This window comes from Budorcas taxicolor, chromosome 5 (assembly GCF_023091745.1).
Source record: "Budorcas taxicolor isolate Tak-1 chromosome 5, Takin1.1, whole genome shotgun sequence".
Lineage (NCBI taxonomy): Eukaryota > Metazoa > Chordata > Mammalia > Artiodactyla > Bovidae > Budorcas > Budorcas taxicolor.
In genome coordinates, this window is record NC_068914.1 from 135,077,041 (window position 1) to 135,091,978 (window position 14,938).

At 40.0% G+C, this 14,938-nt stretch overlaps 1 protein-coding gene across 1 annotated transcript in view; it reads right to left on the minus strand.

Moving 5' to 3' along the window:
* PIK3C2G (phosphatidylinositol-4-phosphate 3-kinase catalytic subunit type 2 gamma) overlaps positions 1–14,938 on the minus strand; it is a 444,386-nt gene that overhangs the window by 157,523 nt on the left and 271,925 nt on the right. Inside the window, exon 23 of the mRNA XM_052640675.1 lies at positions 13,418–13,587. Coding sequence (XP_052496635.1) covers positions 13,418–13,587 — 170 coding nt within the window. The remainder of the gene's footprint in view (positions 1–13,417; positions 13,588–14,938) is intronic.

The window sequence follows — 14,938 nt, forward strand, 5'->3', positions numbered from 1 at the left end:
GAAAGCCAATGGTGAAACATAGTGGAATGATAAAGTGAAGTAAAAGAGGGAGGATCAGCTGTAAGGCGATGAGAGTGACAAAACAAACTTAATTTCTTGAAATAGTGAGAGAGCTTTGAAAAATCCAAATGTCTATTCAAATGCTAGGTCGAGTTTACCCTGGATTGATTTTTTGGCTAGATAAGGCTTTTATCAAACTTACAGTTTACCAATTTTTTTTCCAGTTATTTCACTGTAGTAAAATACATATCACATAAAATATGCAATCATATCCATTGTAAAGTGTACAGTTCAGTGGTATTAAGAATATTCATACTGTTGTGTGACCATCAACACCATTCACCTCCACAATTCTTTTCATCTCTTAAAAGTGTGACTTTATATTCTTTAAACTCCTTATTTACCCTGTCCACTGCTCCTGGCTGTGGAGCTCCTGGCCACCATTGACTTACTTTCTCTATCTATGAATCTATGACCTGAACTACTCTAAGTACATCATGAAAGTAGAACCATACAATCACTTGTGTGTGTGTTTTTTTAAATTTTAAATTTATTTATTTTTTAATTGAATGATAATTGCTTTACAGAATTGTGTTGGTTTTTGCCTGGCTCACTTGTGATTTTGAGAGTGGCTTATTTTGCTCAGCATAATGTCCTCAGGACTTGTCCATACTGTTGCATGTGTCAGAATTTTTTCTTTAAAGAACTCCATATTCTGCTTATCTATTCATCTGTTGATGGACATTGGGATTGCTTCCACATTTCAGTTATTGTGAGTAATGCTGTTATAAACATGGTTGTACAAATATCTCTTTGCTGCTCTGCTTTCAGTTCTTTTGGGTATATTCCCAGAAGTGAAATTGCTGGATCATATGGTAATTCCATTTTTAATTTTATGAGGAACAGCCAGAAGGTTTTCCACAGTAGTTGCACTGTTTTACATTCTCACTGACATTTCTCCACATCCTTATCAAGAACTTATTTTCTGTTTTTTGATAGTAGCCATCCTAAATGGGTATGAGGTAGTGTGTATCAGTACTCTTGCCTGGAAAATCCCATGGATGGAGGAGCCTGGTAGGCTGCAGTCCATGGGGTCGGTAAGAGTTGGGACACGACTGAGCAACTTTGCTTTCACTTTTCACTTTCATGCATTGGAGAAGGAAATGGCAACCCACTCCAGTGTTCTTGCCTGGAGAGTCCCAGGGACGGAGGAGCCTGATGGGCTTCAGTCTATGGGGTCACACAGAGTCAGACATGACTGAAGCAACTTAGCAGCAGCAGTGTGTATCAAATTTTGAATCTCATCCTCCAGACTCCCACATGGAAAGTGACCATCAGGTAAAATCCCTTGGTAAATTTCCAGTTGGAATAAGAGAATATGGCAAGTTCTTCACAATTTTATCTTCAGAAAAAGTGTAGTTGCTCAGGTCAAGGAAAGTAAAATGTATGGCATTTTTGCAGTGATCATTCAGTCAACCAAAACTGAGACTCTGCTAAATGTCAGGCATTAGCTAGGTGCTTAAGATACAAAAGTGTTCTCATGGCACTTAGAGTTGGAGAGGTATTGGAAAGTGTGTTTTTCTTCTCAAAAGTTCAGGTGAAATTGAAACCAGCTTTGAGTTAAAGAAATCAGAGTCTTTCTTAACAAACAATTTTGTGAATAACAGACCAGTGAAACTCACCTAATTTCAAAGACTACTAAGATAGTAATTAAAGTATGCAGGAGATCATTAATATCCATATAGCATGTGGATAACTGTGAATATTGTACTAAACCAGAAAGATCGGAGTAAGACAAAAATTAATCTTTTAATCTGCTCAGGGAGTTTTTTCCCCTAAAGATAGTTAAACTGAGGATATTTAGAATATAAATAATATAATACTCAAACTAGGACTGAGACATTAAACATTTTAAAATTTAGTAGTAATTAAATATTGAAGATAATGTCAAAATGACTATAGGTACAGATAATTTCTATGACTAATATTGAGAGAAAATTCTGAGATCAATTATATTAAGTGATTGTTGATCTGCTGGGATAAAACTTGAAAATTGGGTCTAAATCATGTTGTAAAAAGACATCTGTTTTAATAGATGTCTTAATAGGTCCTAGAGTCTGGTGGTAAATATTTAATAACCTGCTCACTCACTTTTTCTAAGGAAAAAAAAAAAAGGCTCTGATTTGTGACATTTGCCAAATTTCCATGATATATATTCTCCCACCATGGCTGATTTCAGGCTACCAGTGGAATGTCACTGAAATGTGGTGTTGAGAAGAAATAACACATAGTAGGCTCTTTCAAGCCAATATGAGCCAGTTCTCACACACCTTGGCTCATGTCTTAAATGACATCAGAAGTCAACAGTGACTTGGTGAAAAACATCATAAGCTGAATAAACCTGACAAATAGTGTAATCTATTCTTTCAGGCAACAAGCTTCAAAGTCAGAGAACTAACAGAACAGTTCAATTTATGATTTTCAAACACATCCTACAAAGAGTACCAAATAAGATATTTAGCTTTTTGATGGCTCAGTTGGTAAAGAGTCTGCCTGCAATGTGGCAGACTCAGGTTTGATCCCAGGATGGGGAAGATGCCCTGGAGAAGGAAATGACAACCCACTTCAGTATTCTTGCCTGGAGAATTCCATGGACAGAGGAGCCTGGCGGGCTGCAGTCCATGGGGTCACGAGGAGTCAGACATGACTGAGTAACTAACACACTTTCATGATATTTAGGTAAGTTTAAACAAAAGAAACAATTACCTAATGATGCAACCTAATTTCTTGTCAAGGCTTCCCTTGTAGCTCAGTTGGTAAAGAATCTGCCTGCAGTGCAAGAGACCCGGGTTTGATCCGTGTATTCGGAAGACCCCTGGAGAAGGAAATGGCAATACACTCCAGTATCCTTGCCTGGAAAATCTCATGGACAGAGGAGCCTGGTGGGCTGTTGTCCATGGGGTCACAAAGATTCGGGTATGACTGAGCGACTCACACTAACACTAATTTCTTGTCACTTCATTTGGAATATTTACATTATTATTAGTTCCATCAAACATTTATAGAGGCTTCACTGAGTTTGAGGAACTCTTCAAAGCACTTTACATATATCAATTAATTTAATCTTCAATCCAAATCTATTTCATAGCTGAAAGGAATGATATTAAAGCTGAAACTCCAGTACTTTGGTCATCTCATGCAAAGAGTTGACTCACTGGAAAAGACTCTGATGCTGGGAGCGATTGAGGGCAGGAGGAGAAGGGGACAACAGAGGATGAGATGACTGGATGGCATCACTGACTCGATGGACGTGAATCTGAGTGAACTCCGGGAGTTGGTGATGGACAGGGAGGCCTGGCATGCTGTGATCATGGGGTCGCAAAGAGTTGGACATGAGTGAGTGACTGAACTGAACTGAACTGAACTGAAACTGATGCACAGAGAAGCCATGTGTTTAAGATCAGATCATTAGTAAATGATAAAGGTTTTTTAAAAAATGTTTTTAAAAAGCAAAACCTATCTTCAGGGTATGAGACTAACTACTGCTCATATGGCCTCTTAAAATTATCTAGAAATAAGGCTGCAAGAGGTTTTCTCACATGGTATTACTGGTAAAGAATCTATCTGCCAATGCAGGAGACTTAAGAGACATGGGTTTGATCCCTGGGTCAGGAAGATACCCTGAAGGCGAGCAACACACTCCAGTATTCTTGCCTGGAGAACCTCAGTGACAGCAGAGCCTGGTGGGTCACCTACACAAGGTCTCAAAGATTTGGACACAACTGATGTGACTTTGAGCATTACTTTACTAGCATGTGAGATGAGTGCAATTAGGCAGTAGTTTGAGCATTCTTTGGCATTGTTTTTCTTTGGGATTGGAATGAAAACTGACCTTTTCCAGTCCTGTGGCCACTGCTGAGTTTTCCAAATTTGCTGGTGTATTGAGTGCAGCACTTTCACAGCATCATCTTTCAGGATTTGAAACAGCTCCACTGGAATTCAATCACCTCCACTAGCTTTGTTCGTAGTGATGCTTTCTAAGGCCCACTTGACTTCACATTCCAGGATGTCTGGCTCTAGGTGAGTGATCACACCATCGTAATTATCTTGGTCATGAAGATCTTTTTTGTACAGTTTTTCTGTGTATTCTTGCCACCTCTTCTTAATATCTTCTGCTTCTGTTAGGTCCATACAATTTCTGTCCCTTATCAAGCCCATCTTTGCATGAAATGTTCCCTTGGTATCTGTAATTTTCTTGAAGAGATCTCTAGTCTTTCCCATTCTGTTGTTTTCCTCTATTTCTTTGCATTTATCACTGAGGAAGGCTTTCTTATCTCTCCTTGCTATTCTTTGGAACTCTGCATTCAGATGCTTATATCTTTCCTTTTCTCCTCTGCTTTTTGCTTCTCTTCTTTTCACAGCTATTTGTAAGGCCTCCCCAGACAGCTATTTTGCTTTTTTGCATTTCTTTTCCATGAGGATGGTCTTGAGCCCTGTCTCCTACACAATGTCACAAACCTCAGTCCATAGTTCATCAGGCACTCTGTCTATCAGATCTAGTCCCTTAAGTCTATTTCTCACTTCCACTGTATAATCATAAGGGATTTGATTTAGGTCATACCTGAATGGTCTAGTGGTTTTCCCTACTTTCTTCAATTTAAGTCTGAATTTGGCAATAAGGAGATCATGATCTGAGCCACAGTCAGCTCCTGGTCTTGTTTTTGCTGACTGTATAGAGCTTCTCCATCGTTGGCTGCAAAGAATATAATCAATCTGACTTCTGTGTTGACCATCTGGTGATGTCCATGCGTAGACTAGTCTCTTGTGTTGCCGGAAGAGGGTGTTTGCTATACTCAGTGCATTCTCTTGACGTTCTCACATGCTAGTAAAGTAATGCTCAAAATTTCCCAAGCCAGGCTTCAGCAATACATGAACCGTGAACTTCTAGATGTTCAAGCTGGTTTTAGAAAAGGCAGAGGAACCAGAGATCAAATGGCCAACATACGCTGGATCATGGAAAAAGCAAGAGAGTTCCAGAAAAACATCTATTTCTGCTTTATTGACTATGCCAAAGCCTTTGACTGTGTGGATCACAATAAACTGTGGAAAATTCTGAAAGAGATAGGAATACCAGACCACCTGACTTGCCTCTTGAGAAACCTATATACAGGTCAAAAAGCAACAGTTAGAACTGGACATGGAACAACAGACTGGTTCCAAATAGGAAAAGGAGTACATCAAGGCTGTATATCGTCACCTTGCTTATAGCTTCCCTGGTGGCTTAGAGGGTAAAGCATCTACTTGCAATGCAGGAGACCTGGGTTCGATCCCTGGTTCGGAAAGATCCCCTGGAGAAGGAAATGGCACACCACTCCAGCACTCTTGCCTGGAAAATCCCATGGACGGAGGAGCCTGGTAGGCTACAGTCCATAGGGTCACAAACAGTTGGACACAACTGAGTGATGACACCTATGCAGAGTACATCATGAGAAACGCTGGGCTGGAAGAAGCACAAGCTGGAAACAAGATTGCCAGGAGAAATATCAATAACCTCAGATACGCAGATGACACCACCCTTATGGCAGAAAGTGAGAGGAACTAAAAAGCCTCTTGTAAAAGTGAAAGAGGAGAGTGAAAACATTGCCTTCAATCTCAACATTCAGAAAACAAAGATCATGGCATCTGGTCCCATCACTTCATGGGAAATAGATGGGGAAACAGTGGAAACAGTGTCAGACTTGATTTTTGGGGGGCTCCAAAATCACTGCAGATGATGATTGCAGCCATGAAATTAAAAGACACCTACTCCTTGGAAGGAAAGTTACGACCAACCTAAATAGCATATTGAAAAGCAGAGACATTACTTTGCCAGCAAATATCCATCTAGTCAGGGCTATGGTTTTTCCAGTGGTCATGTATGGATGTGAGAGTTGGACTGTGAAGAAAGCTGAGCACCAAAGAATTGATGCTTTTGAACTGTGGTGTTGGAGACTCTTGAGAGTTCCTTGGACTGCAAGGAGATCCAATCAGTCCATTCTACAGGAGATCAGTCTTGGGGGTTTATTGGAAGGACTGATGCTAAAGGTGAAACTCCAATACTTTGGCCACCTCATGTGAAGAGTTGACTCATTGGAAAAGACTCTGATGCTGAGAGGGATTGGGGGCAGGAGGAGAAGGGGACGACAGAGGATGAGATGGCTGGATGGCATCACTGGCTTGATGGACATGAGTTTGAGTGAACTTCAGGAGTTGGTGATGGACAGGGAGGCCTGGCGTGCTGCAATTCATGGGGTCGCAGAGTCAGACAGACTGAGCAACTGATCTGAAGTGACTTAGCATACATGCATAAGGTTTCAAGAATGACTTCATGCAAGTCTACCATTACCAAAGTGAAAGATCATTCAGACTGGAAATAATAGTCTGGAAAAAATAAAAGCGTGAAACAGTGAATTAGGAGAACATTAAATGTCGCCAATAAAGGCCTTCCTTAATTTCCCCTCTTCTGTAAGAGAGTCACCATCAAGAAATCGTTGAGTGGAAATTTAGAGTTTATTGCAAGAATATTTTTATGCAATGAAAAAATTATTATATAGAAACAATCATTACACAGCAACTTTGAAAAACTGTGGATGCGTAATTTGTTAACCATTTTAATTTGAATCTTTGTGAGAGAAAATAAAGAAATGAACAGAATAATTAAGCAGTATTTCAAAAGAAAAACCACTTGGTTTCAGAAAGTTGGTGAAATCTCATTGTTTTCATTGTGGGGATTTAGCCATTTTTTTCTCCCCAAATCATTGAGTAATGCTGGGGCTAAACTGTCATGTGGTTTAATCTGCTGTAAATCCTCTTTATCTAATCTCATAATTAAAACCAACACTAAAGAACTGCTTTTTTATGTACAGGATGTGAAATTCTTCAAATTCATAACTGAGTTGTAATTTTTTTTTATTTCTTCTTAGTTAGAAAATCTACAGGAACCTCAGATTTGGTCTATTGAAGATAAGTTTTCCAGATATATGGAAAACTGAATTCAGAGCAGTTGTTCAGCGACACATGAGTGAACACTCCTAAGGAGTGTTGCTGGGCTGACTCACATAATTCAAGAATCAGAAGGGCCTGATGTTTATAAACATTTCTTAAACAGAATCACACAGATGGTTAGTGTGAGATACTCTGGAATGATGATATAAGCATGAGTATTAAAGGGCAATGGCATAGCAGGAAATCCCTTTATTTCTTGAAACTTCTTTGATGGTCCAGTGATTGAGTCTCTGCCCCCAATGCAGAGGCACAGGTTCAATTCCTGGTTGGAGAACTAAGGTCCTGCATGCTTCAGGGCATGGTAGAACACAACAACAAAAATGTCCTTTATTTTTCAAGATTATATTTTTATGGAAAATATTACTTCATTACTGTTTCCTTTTAAGGAAACCAAGGGAAAATCTCTCCCTAGCTTAAATTTATTTGTGTCTGCTTTGTTGGACTGTTAATTTCCATTATTAAGTTCTCTATCCTTTGCTAAGGGTTAAATCTGCAACATAGAGAAGGATTTTATGTGATTTCTTTTTGTCAGCTCCATTCCCATTCACAACTGGAAACTATACTCTTTTATGTGAGGTTAAGCAATTGTCTTATGAAGTAAAATCAGTTAATGTATGGGTCAGTGACACTTTGTAAACCATAAAAAGTCACACGAATACTTTCCTTCTCCATGTTTTTAAGGAGTAGATAAATAGGAGAAATATGCATTCTGGGACACATATGTTCTTTTTTTCCTTGTGGGTACAGAATTTTATGTAAAGGAGTATGATCCTGGCTTATTGCTGGTTATTACTGGGACATTTATATGGCCTTGCTAGGCTACAAGAAATCGGGATATTCATTGAGCATGATTTACAAACCTGGCTTTGTACATTCAGTTCAGTTCAGTCATTCAGTCGTGTCCGACTCTTTGCGACCTCATGAATCGCAGCACGCCAGGCCTCTCTGTCCATCATCAACTCCCAGAGTTCACTCAAACTCATGTCCATCGAGTTAGTGATGCCATCCAGCCATCTCATCCTCTGTCGTCCCCTTCTCCTCCTGCCCCCAATCTCTCTCAGCATCAGAGTCTTTTCCAATGAGTCAACTCTTCACATGAGGTGGCCAAAGTATTGGAGTTTCACCTTTAGCGTCAGTCCTTCCAATGAACCCTCAAGACTGATCTCCTGTAGAATGGACTGACTGGATCTCCTTGCAGTCCAAGGGACTCTCAAGAGTCTTCTCCAACACCACAGTTCAAAAGCATCAGTTCTTTGGTGCTCAGCTTTCTTCACAGTCCAACTCTCACATCCATACATGACCACTGGAAAAACCATAGCCTTGACTAGATGGACCTTGGTTGGCAAAGTAATGTCTCTGCTTTTGAATATGCTATCTAGGTTGGTCATAACGTTCCTTCCAAGGAGTAAGCGTCTTTTAGTTTCATGGCTGCAGTTACCATCTGCAGTGATTTTGGAGCCCCCCAAAAATCAAGTCTGACACTGTTTCCACTATTTCCCCATCTATTTCCCATGAAATGATGGGACCGGATGCCATGATCTTCGTTTTCTGAATGTTGAGATTTAAGCCAATGTTTTCACTCTCCTCTTTCACTTTCATCAAGAGGCTTTTTAGTTCCTCTTCACTTTCTGCCATAAGGGTGGTGTCATCTGCATATCTGAGGTTATTGATATTTCTCCTGGCAATCTTGATTCCAGTTTGTGCTTCTTCCAGCCCAGCATTTCTCATTGATGTACTCTGCATATAAGTTAAAGAAGCAGGGTGACAGTATACAGCCTTGATGTACTCCTTTTCCTATTTGGAACCAGTCTGTTGTTCCATGTCCAATTCTAACTGTTGCTTCCTGACCTGCATACAGATTTCTCAAGAGGCAGGTCAGGCGGTCTGGTATTCCCATCTCTTTCAGAATTTTCCACAGTTTATTGTGATCCACACAGTACATTAGAGGATGTTTATTAATGTGTCTAGTATGTGTATAGAAGAAGCAAGGTGTAGTTAAGTTTTGCTCTAGAGATCAGTTATATAATGTAATAATGAACACATTTATCTCAGGGGGATTCAGAGGCCTTTTTTATAAGCAACCTTTGTTCACCTAGCAACCAAGAACAATCAATGGACTTAGGATTGAAGAAGTTGGCTGCTTAATGAAACAACATTCAAATGAACTCCAGAAACAACTGAAAGAGATGTGGAAGGAAATTATTGGATGCTGCCTATGATTCAGGGCTTCCCAGATGACTCAGTTGTAAAGAATCTTCTTTCCAAGTAGGAGATGTGGGTTCTATTCCTGGGTCGGGAAGATCCCATGGAGAAGGAAATGGCAACCAACTCCAGTTCTTGCCTGGAAAATCCCATGGACAGTTTTTGCCTGGAAAATCCCCATTGTGGGCTACTATGGGGTCACTAAAGAATCAGACATGACTTAGTGGCTAAGCAGCAGCAGCAGCAGCTATAATTCAAAATGTTAATCTATACAGAGTTATAGTGAGTAGGCATAGTTTAGTTTAATCATTAAAGAAACTTCCCTGGTTGTCAAGCTAAGAATCAACTTGTGGTTAAGAATACACCTGCCAGTGCAGAGGACATGAGTTCAATCTCTGCTTGTGGAAGATTCCACATGCCTCAGAGCCCGTAGGCCCCTGCACCGCAACTATTGATCCCACAATGAGAAACCCATGCATTGCAATGAATAGTAGCCCCTACTCACTGCAACTAAAGAAAGCCTGTGTGCAGCAACGAAAACCCAGGACAGCCAAAAAAAAAAAAAAAAAAAAAAGAATAAAAGGGCAGAAGCATCAGTATCAAGAAAGAAATCTAAGGAGACATTGCCAGTGAGCCTTACATAGTCACTGGTGGAGAAAAAATCCTGGAAACAATAATCCACATGGGTCACAATGCTTCTGTCAGCCACCTAAGCTGGTGCCCAGTAATCTCAAGGAAGGACAGTGCCAACTTCATTTTCTTTCATTCAGTTAATAATTATTGAATGGCTGAGGGCTGATCTGTGAATAGTTTATTGGCTGACTAATTCAGCAAGGACTTTCCTGGTGGCTCAGCTGTTAAAAAGTCCATCTGCCAATGCAGGAGATGAGAGTTCAGTCCCTGGGTCAGGAAGATCCACTGGAGAAGGAAATGGCAACCCACTCCAGTATTCTTGCCTGGAGAATCTCATGGACAGAAGAGCTTGGTGGGACCCTATAGTCCTTGTGGTCACAAAAGAGTCAGACATGACTTAATGTCTAAACAACAATTCAGGAAATGGTATTAAGAACCTACCATAAGTAAGGTTCTCTGCTGGGCACATTTTCATGACCTCCTTAGTGGCTGCATTAAAAAAAAAAAATTGTCACACTTCAGAAGCAGCAGTACCTGCTGAAGCATCAATAAACCAACAAACTGGGCTCCACCTCTTCTGTAGACACTGGTACATACCTCTAACATGGCACTTACCCTATTGTTTAGTGACTTGTTCTTTACTTTTTATGTTTCCCTTACTGAATTTTTTTTTTTTTCTGTATAACTGGAATATCTTCATGCATATTTTAACCACCCCGTGGTCAACACAGATGCTTGTCAAGTAAATGAATAAGGGTTAACCTGAATTCTCAGTGGATGATGTGCATGTGTGCCAAGTTGCTTCAGTTGTGCCCATCTCTTTGTGACCCTATGAACTGAAGCTTAACAGGCTCCTCTGTCCATGGGATTCTCTAGGCAAGAATACTGGAGGGGGTTGCCATGCCCTCCTCCAGGGGATCTTCCTGACAGAGGGATTGAACCTACGTCTCTTATGTCTCCTCCACTGACAGGCAGATTCTTTACAACTAGTGCCACCTGGGAAGCCCCCCAGTGGACAATACAGCACAATAAAGATGTCACATTTTTAATGTAATATTTAAATTTCTAGGAAAGAGCGGATCTTAGGGAAAGTGTTACATGAATAAATTATGTAATATGCTCATAGCTGTTAACAAACATTTGTCTTTCATAAACCAGGTATCCCTCCTCTGTGATGTTCAAATTTTCTATATATTTATCTTTTCCCTCACCACTTTTTTGATAATTATTTATGTGTCAGTCTTCCCAGTATTCTAAAGACAGAGTAAGCACCGCGGAGGTGGTTGTGGCTCAGTTGGTAAGGAATCTGCCTGCAATGCGGGAGACCTGGGTTTGATCCCTGGGTTGGGAAGATCCCCTGGAGAAGGAAAAGACTACCCACTCCAGTATTCTGCCCTAGAGAATTCCACTATACAGTCCGTGGAGTTGCAAAGAGTAGAACACAACTGAGCAACTTTCACTTCACTTTCCAATATTCTAAAGACAGAGTAAGTACCACTGAGGTGGTAACTATATATTATTCATCTTTGTATCCCCAAGGTTTATCACAGTCCTTCACACATAGTCCATACCAAAAGATGTTTAAGGAATGAATGAGTATGTGGTGAATTTTCCTGAGTTTATTAATTATAGAAGGCAATGTTTTGAAAGTAATAAAAAGTGAAACAACTCCATTTGTAGGCCTTCAGAAAATAGGAGCTATCAGTTTGTAAGAACTGAACCTTACTATGTAGTTTATATTGGCATTTTAATACCAGATTATGACCATCTGGTGAAAATTCATCTTGTAATATTGTAGGAGACATTTTTATGTCCTCTGTTGAGGAGCTGTTTTTAGATAAAAGTGACTGATGGGTCTTTGGAATGGTCTGATACCATTTCTACTTTAATATGAAGTTATCTCTATAAAGTAAGAGACTTTTAGTCTTAGACTTCTGGTTCCCTTGCCTCCAGCTCAACTAAAATAAAACAAAAACCTGTTTATTCACCATTTTTTTCCATTTCAGTAAATGATATAATTATTTGCAAAGAACAAAAATCTAAGAGTCATCCTTGAATGCTTTCCTTAGTTCTTCTACCCACTAGGCCTGTTTTCCCCTCCTGATAATGATTGACAATGCCCAGTCAATTAGTAGGTCTTGTGGCTCAGATTCCAAAATATGTTCAGAATCTTCATTACCATTAAGGTCTTGCCTTAGCTATTGTAAGAGTCTGCTAACTACTTCCATTATTTCTCAGGGCAGCAGGAAAGAGCTTTGAATTCCACTGAGATCCATCAATGGTTGCCCCAGAACATTAAATAAAAGCCACACTCTACACCATGTCTTCAATGCCCTACTTGATCTGGCCTCCACCAAACTCTTCATCTTTCTTCCCTACAGCTCACCTTTCTTTATCCCATCTCCAGGCCCAAGTCCTTCTTGTCATTAGAATGTACCATGCTTAGTACGTGGTCATGGCTGTTATTTTGGTGTTCTCTCTTCCAGGTATACTCTTCACATGGATCTCCATGAGGGGATCACTCACTATACAGCTGTCTCTCATTTCTTCCAGGAAGCCTCTCTAAAATATAGGATTGGCCAAAAAGTTCACTCAGGTTTCTTACAATGTTATGGAAAAACCTGAGCAAACTTTTTGGCCAACACAAATAGCATTCCTCCCGCAGTTACTTTCTATCCCAATTCTCAGTTTTTGTTTCTCAGTAAGAAATGAAACCCCTCATTTCCTCGTGTCATCTTCTTTGATGTCTGTTATCCCTCACTAGAAAGAGACCAGGGTTTGTATTTGCTTCGTCCCCTGTTGTATCCTCAGAGTCTTGAATGGTAGTTGCTTATTAAATATTTTTGGAACGATTCAAGTTTAGTTTAGTCAGGAAGTGTGTGCATTTTAAGTGTGCTCATGTAGACCAGGGTGGTGACTACTACGGGCAAGATACATGGAGACCATGAACTCTGTCCTCACTGTCCATTCAAAGCTTATAAGAGAATGAAAACACCATGTTTCAAACAATTCAGACCAAAACAGGAATAGGATCCTGTGAGGGAAGGCCAATTTAATTCACTAACGATTTGAGGAAACCTAATTTGTTCTATTAGGGCTTTCCAGGTGGCTTGGTAGTAAAGAATCTGCCTGCCAATGCAGGAGACACAGGAGGTAAGGCTTTGCTCCCTGGGTCAGGAATATCTACCTAGAGAAGGAAATGGCAACCTGTTCCAATATTCTTGCCTGGAAAATTCCATGGACAGAGGAGCCTGGAGGGCTACAGTCCTTGGGGTCACAAAGAGTTGGACATGACTGAGCAACTGAGCACACACACACACACACACACACACACACACACACACAATTTGTTCCATTAATAATCTATTGAGAAAACTCTTCCCTTCAATATTATTAGCTATATAATCAGGTTTATGTTATCTTAGGGGATTTGAGAGATACGGAGCAACTCATCTGCCAGGTTGCTATGTTGTTACGTGTTATAGATCACTTCAGGAGATGGCTTAATTACTACAATAAACATGATTTGAACACTGACCTTTTTATCCCTCCAAATGTTTGTGCATGACCCAGGAATTTTCCAAAGTCAATATGAAACATGTGGCCCGACTTTGTCAGCATGATATTGTCGTTGTGTCGGTCGCAGACTCCTAGGATGAATGTTACCACACACCAGCCAGCACAGGAATAGAAGAAGTTCCTTAAGACCTAATCAGTTGAAAAACAGTAACACAAAAGTAATATAAACACAAATGAGGAAACACAGAGGTAGTGGTAAAAGTATGATAAAAAACAGAATTATATCATCTGGAACAAATTCTACATCTCAGTTGAGAAGATATGATTAGATGGTTGGTTCTTGATATGCTACAGAAGAAGGTGAAGCAGTCTGTTCTTTGGCTCAATGAATGTTTTTGTTGAAATGGGAGAAAATATCTTTCTTTCAATTAGAGCTAATTTTCATAGTTTATTCATAATGTGATTTTTTAATGTTACAGTTGCACAAGAGTGGATTACTTTTTTCAAGGTAAAAGAAGTAGGAACAATATGGCTCAATATTGCCTAGTTCTATAGAAATGTAAAATATCAATTTTTGAATATTTGAAGTTTTTACACAAAATAAACTATATTGAGATGTCTGATCCCTTACAAATATATCATCCAGTTAATGCCCCAGAGGGTTTGGTACAGTATATACCTGCGTGGGTGGAAGAAGGTTCCATTAAGTCAGCTGTGGCTTACGTTTCTTTAATGAACACAGGCTTCTTGCAAAAATTCCTTTTTCTATAAAACATTGTCTCCTGGGTATACATCATTTTGATGGATGATGCAATGGTGAGTAACCATGGTGCAACCATGAGTGACAGACTGAGCCACACCTATGGACCTCCTCAGCTAGTGTGGCTGACCCTTGGAAAGGGAAGTCTATGTGGTTGGACTACATGCCAGGTCAGTTCCAGGTATCCCAAGTGCTTTAATTTGTCTGTCTTGATTTTCTTTACTTATAAAGATAATAAAATAAGTCTCTCACATGGTACTTGTGAACATTAAATGTACATGGAAACACCTCAAACAATACAACCTCAGGGTTTGTGCCTAACTCAAGTTTCAATTTGGGAATGGGTAAAAAGTAGATTCAAGATAATTTCATCTAATTCTTTGTTATTTGAACTTTCAAACCTGTATTTTGCTGTATTCCATGACTCAGCTGGTAAAGAATCCGGCTGTAATGCAGGAGATCTGGGTTCGACCCCTGGGTTGGGAAGATTCCCTGGAGAAGGGAAAGGCTACCCACTCCAATATTCTGGCCTGGAGAATTCCATGGACTGTATAGTCTATGGGGTTGCAAAGAGTTGGACACGACTGAGCGACTTTCACTGACTCACTCAGTATCATAGAAATCTGGAGTGGATTAAATCTTGGGTCTCTCTTTCCTGTCCCAGGCCAACTAGGTTGACCAAACCTCCCAGTTTGCCTAGGACTGAGGAGTTTCCTAGAAGGAGGGATGTTTAGGGCTCAAGATGGTTCTGAGCAAATGTGATGCTGGCCCATATTGTAT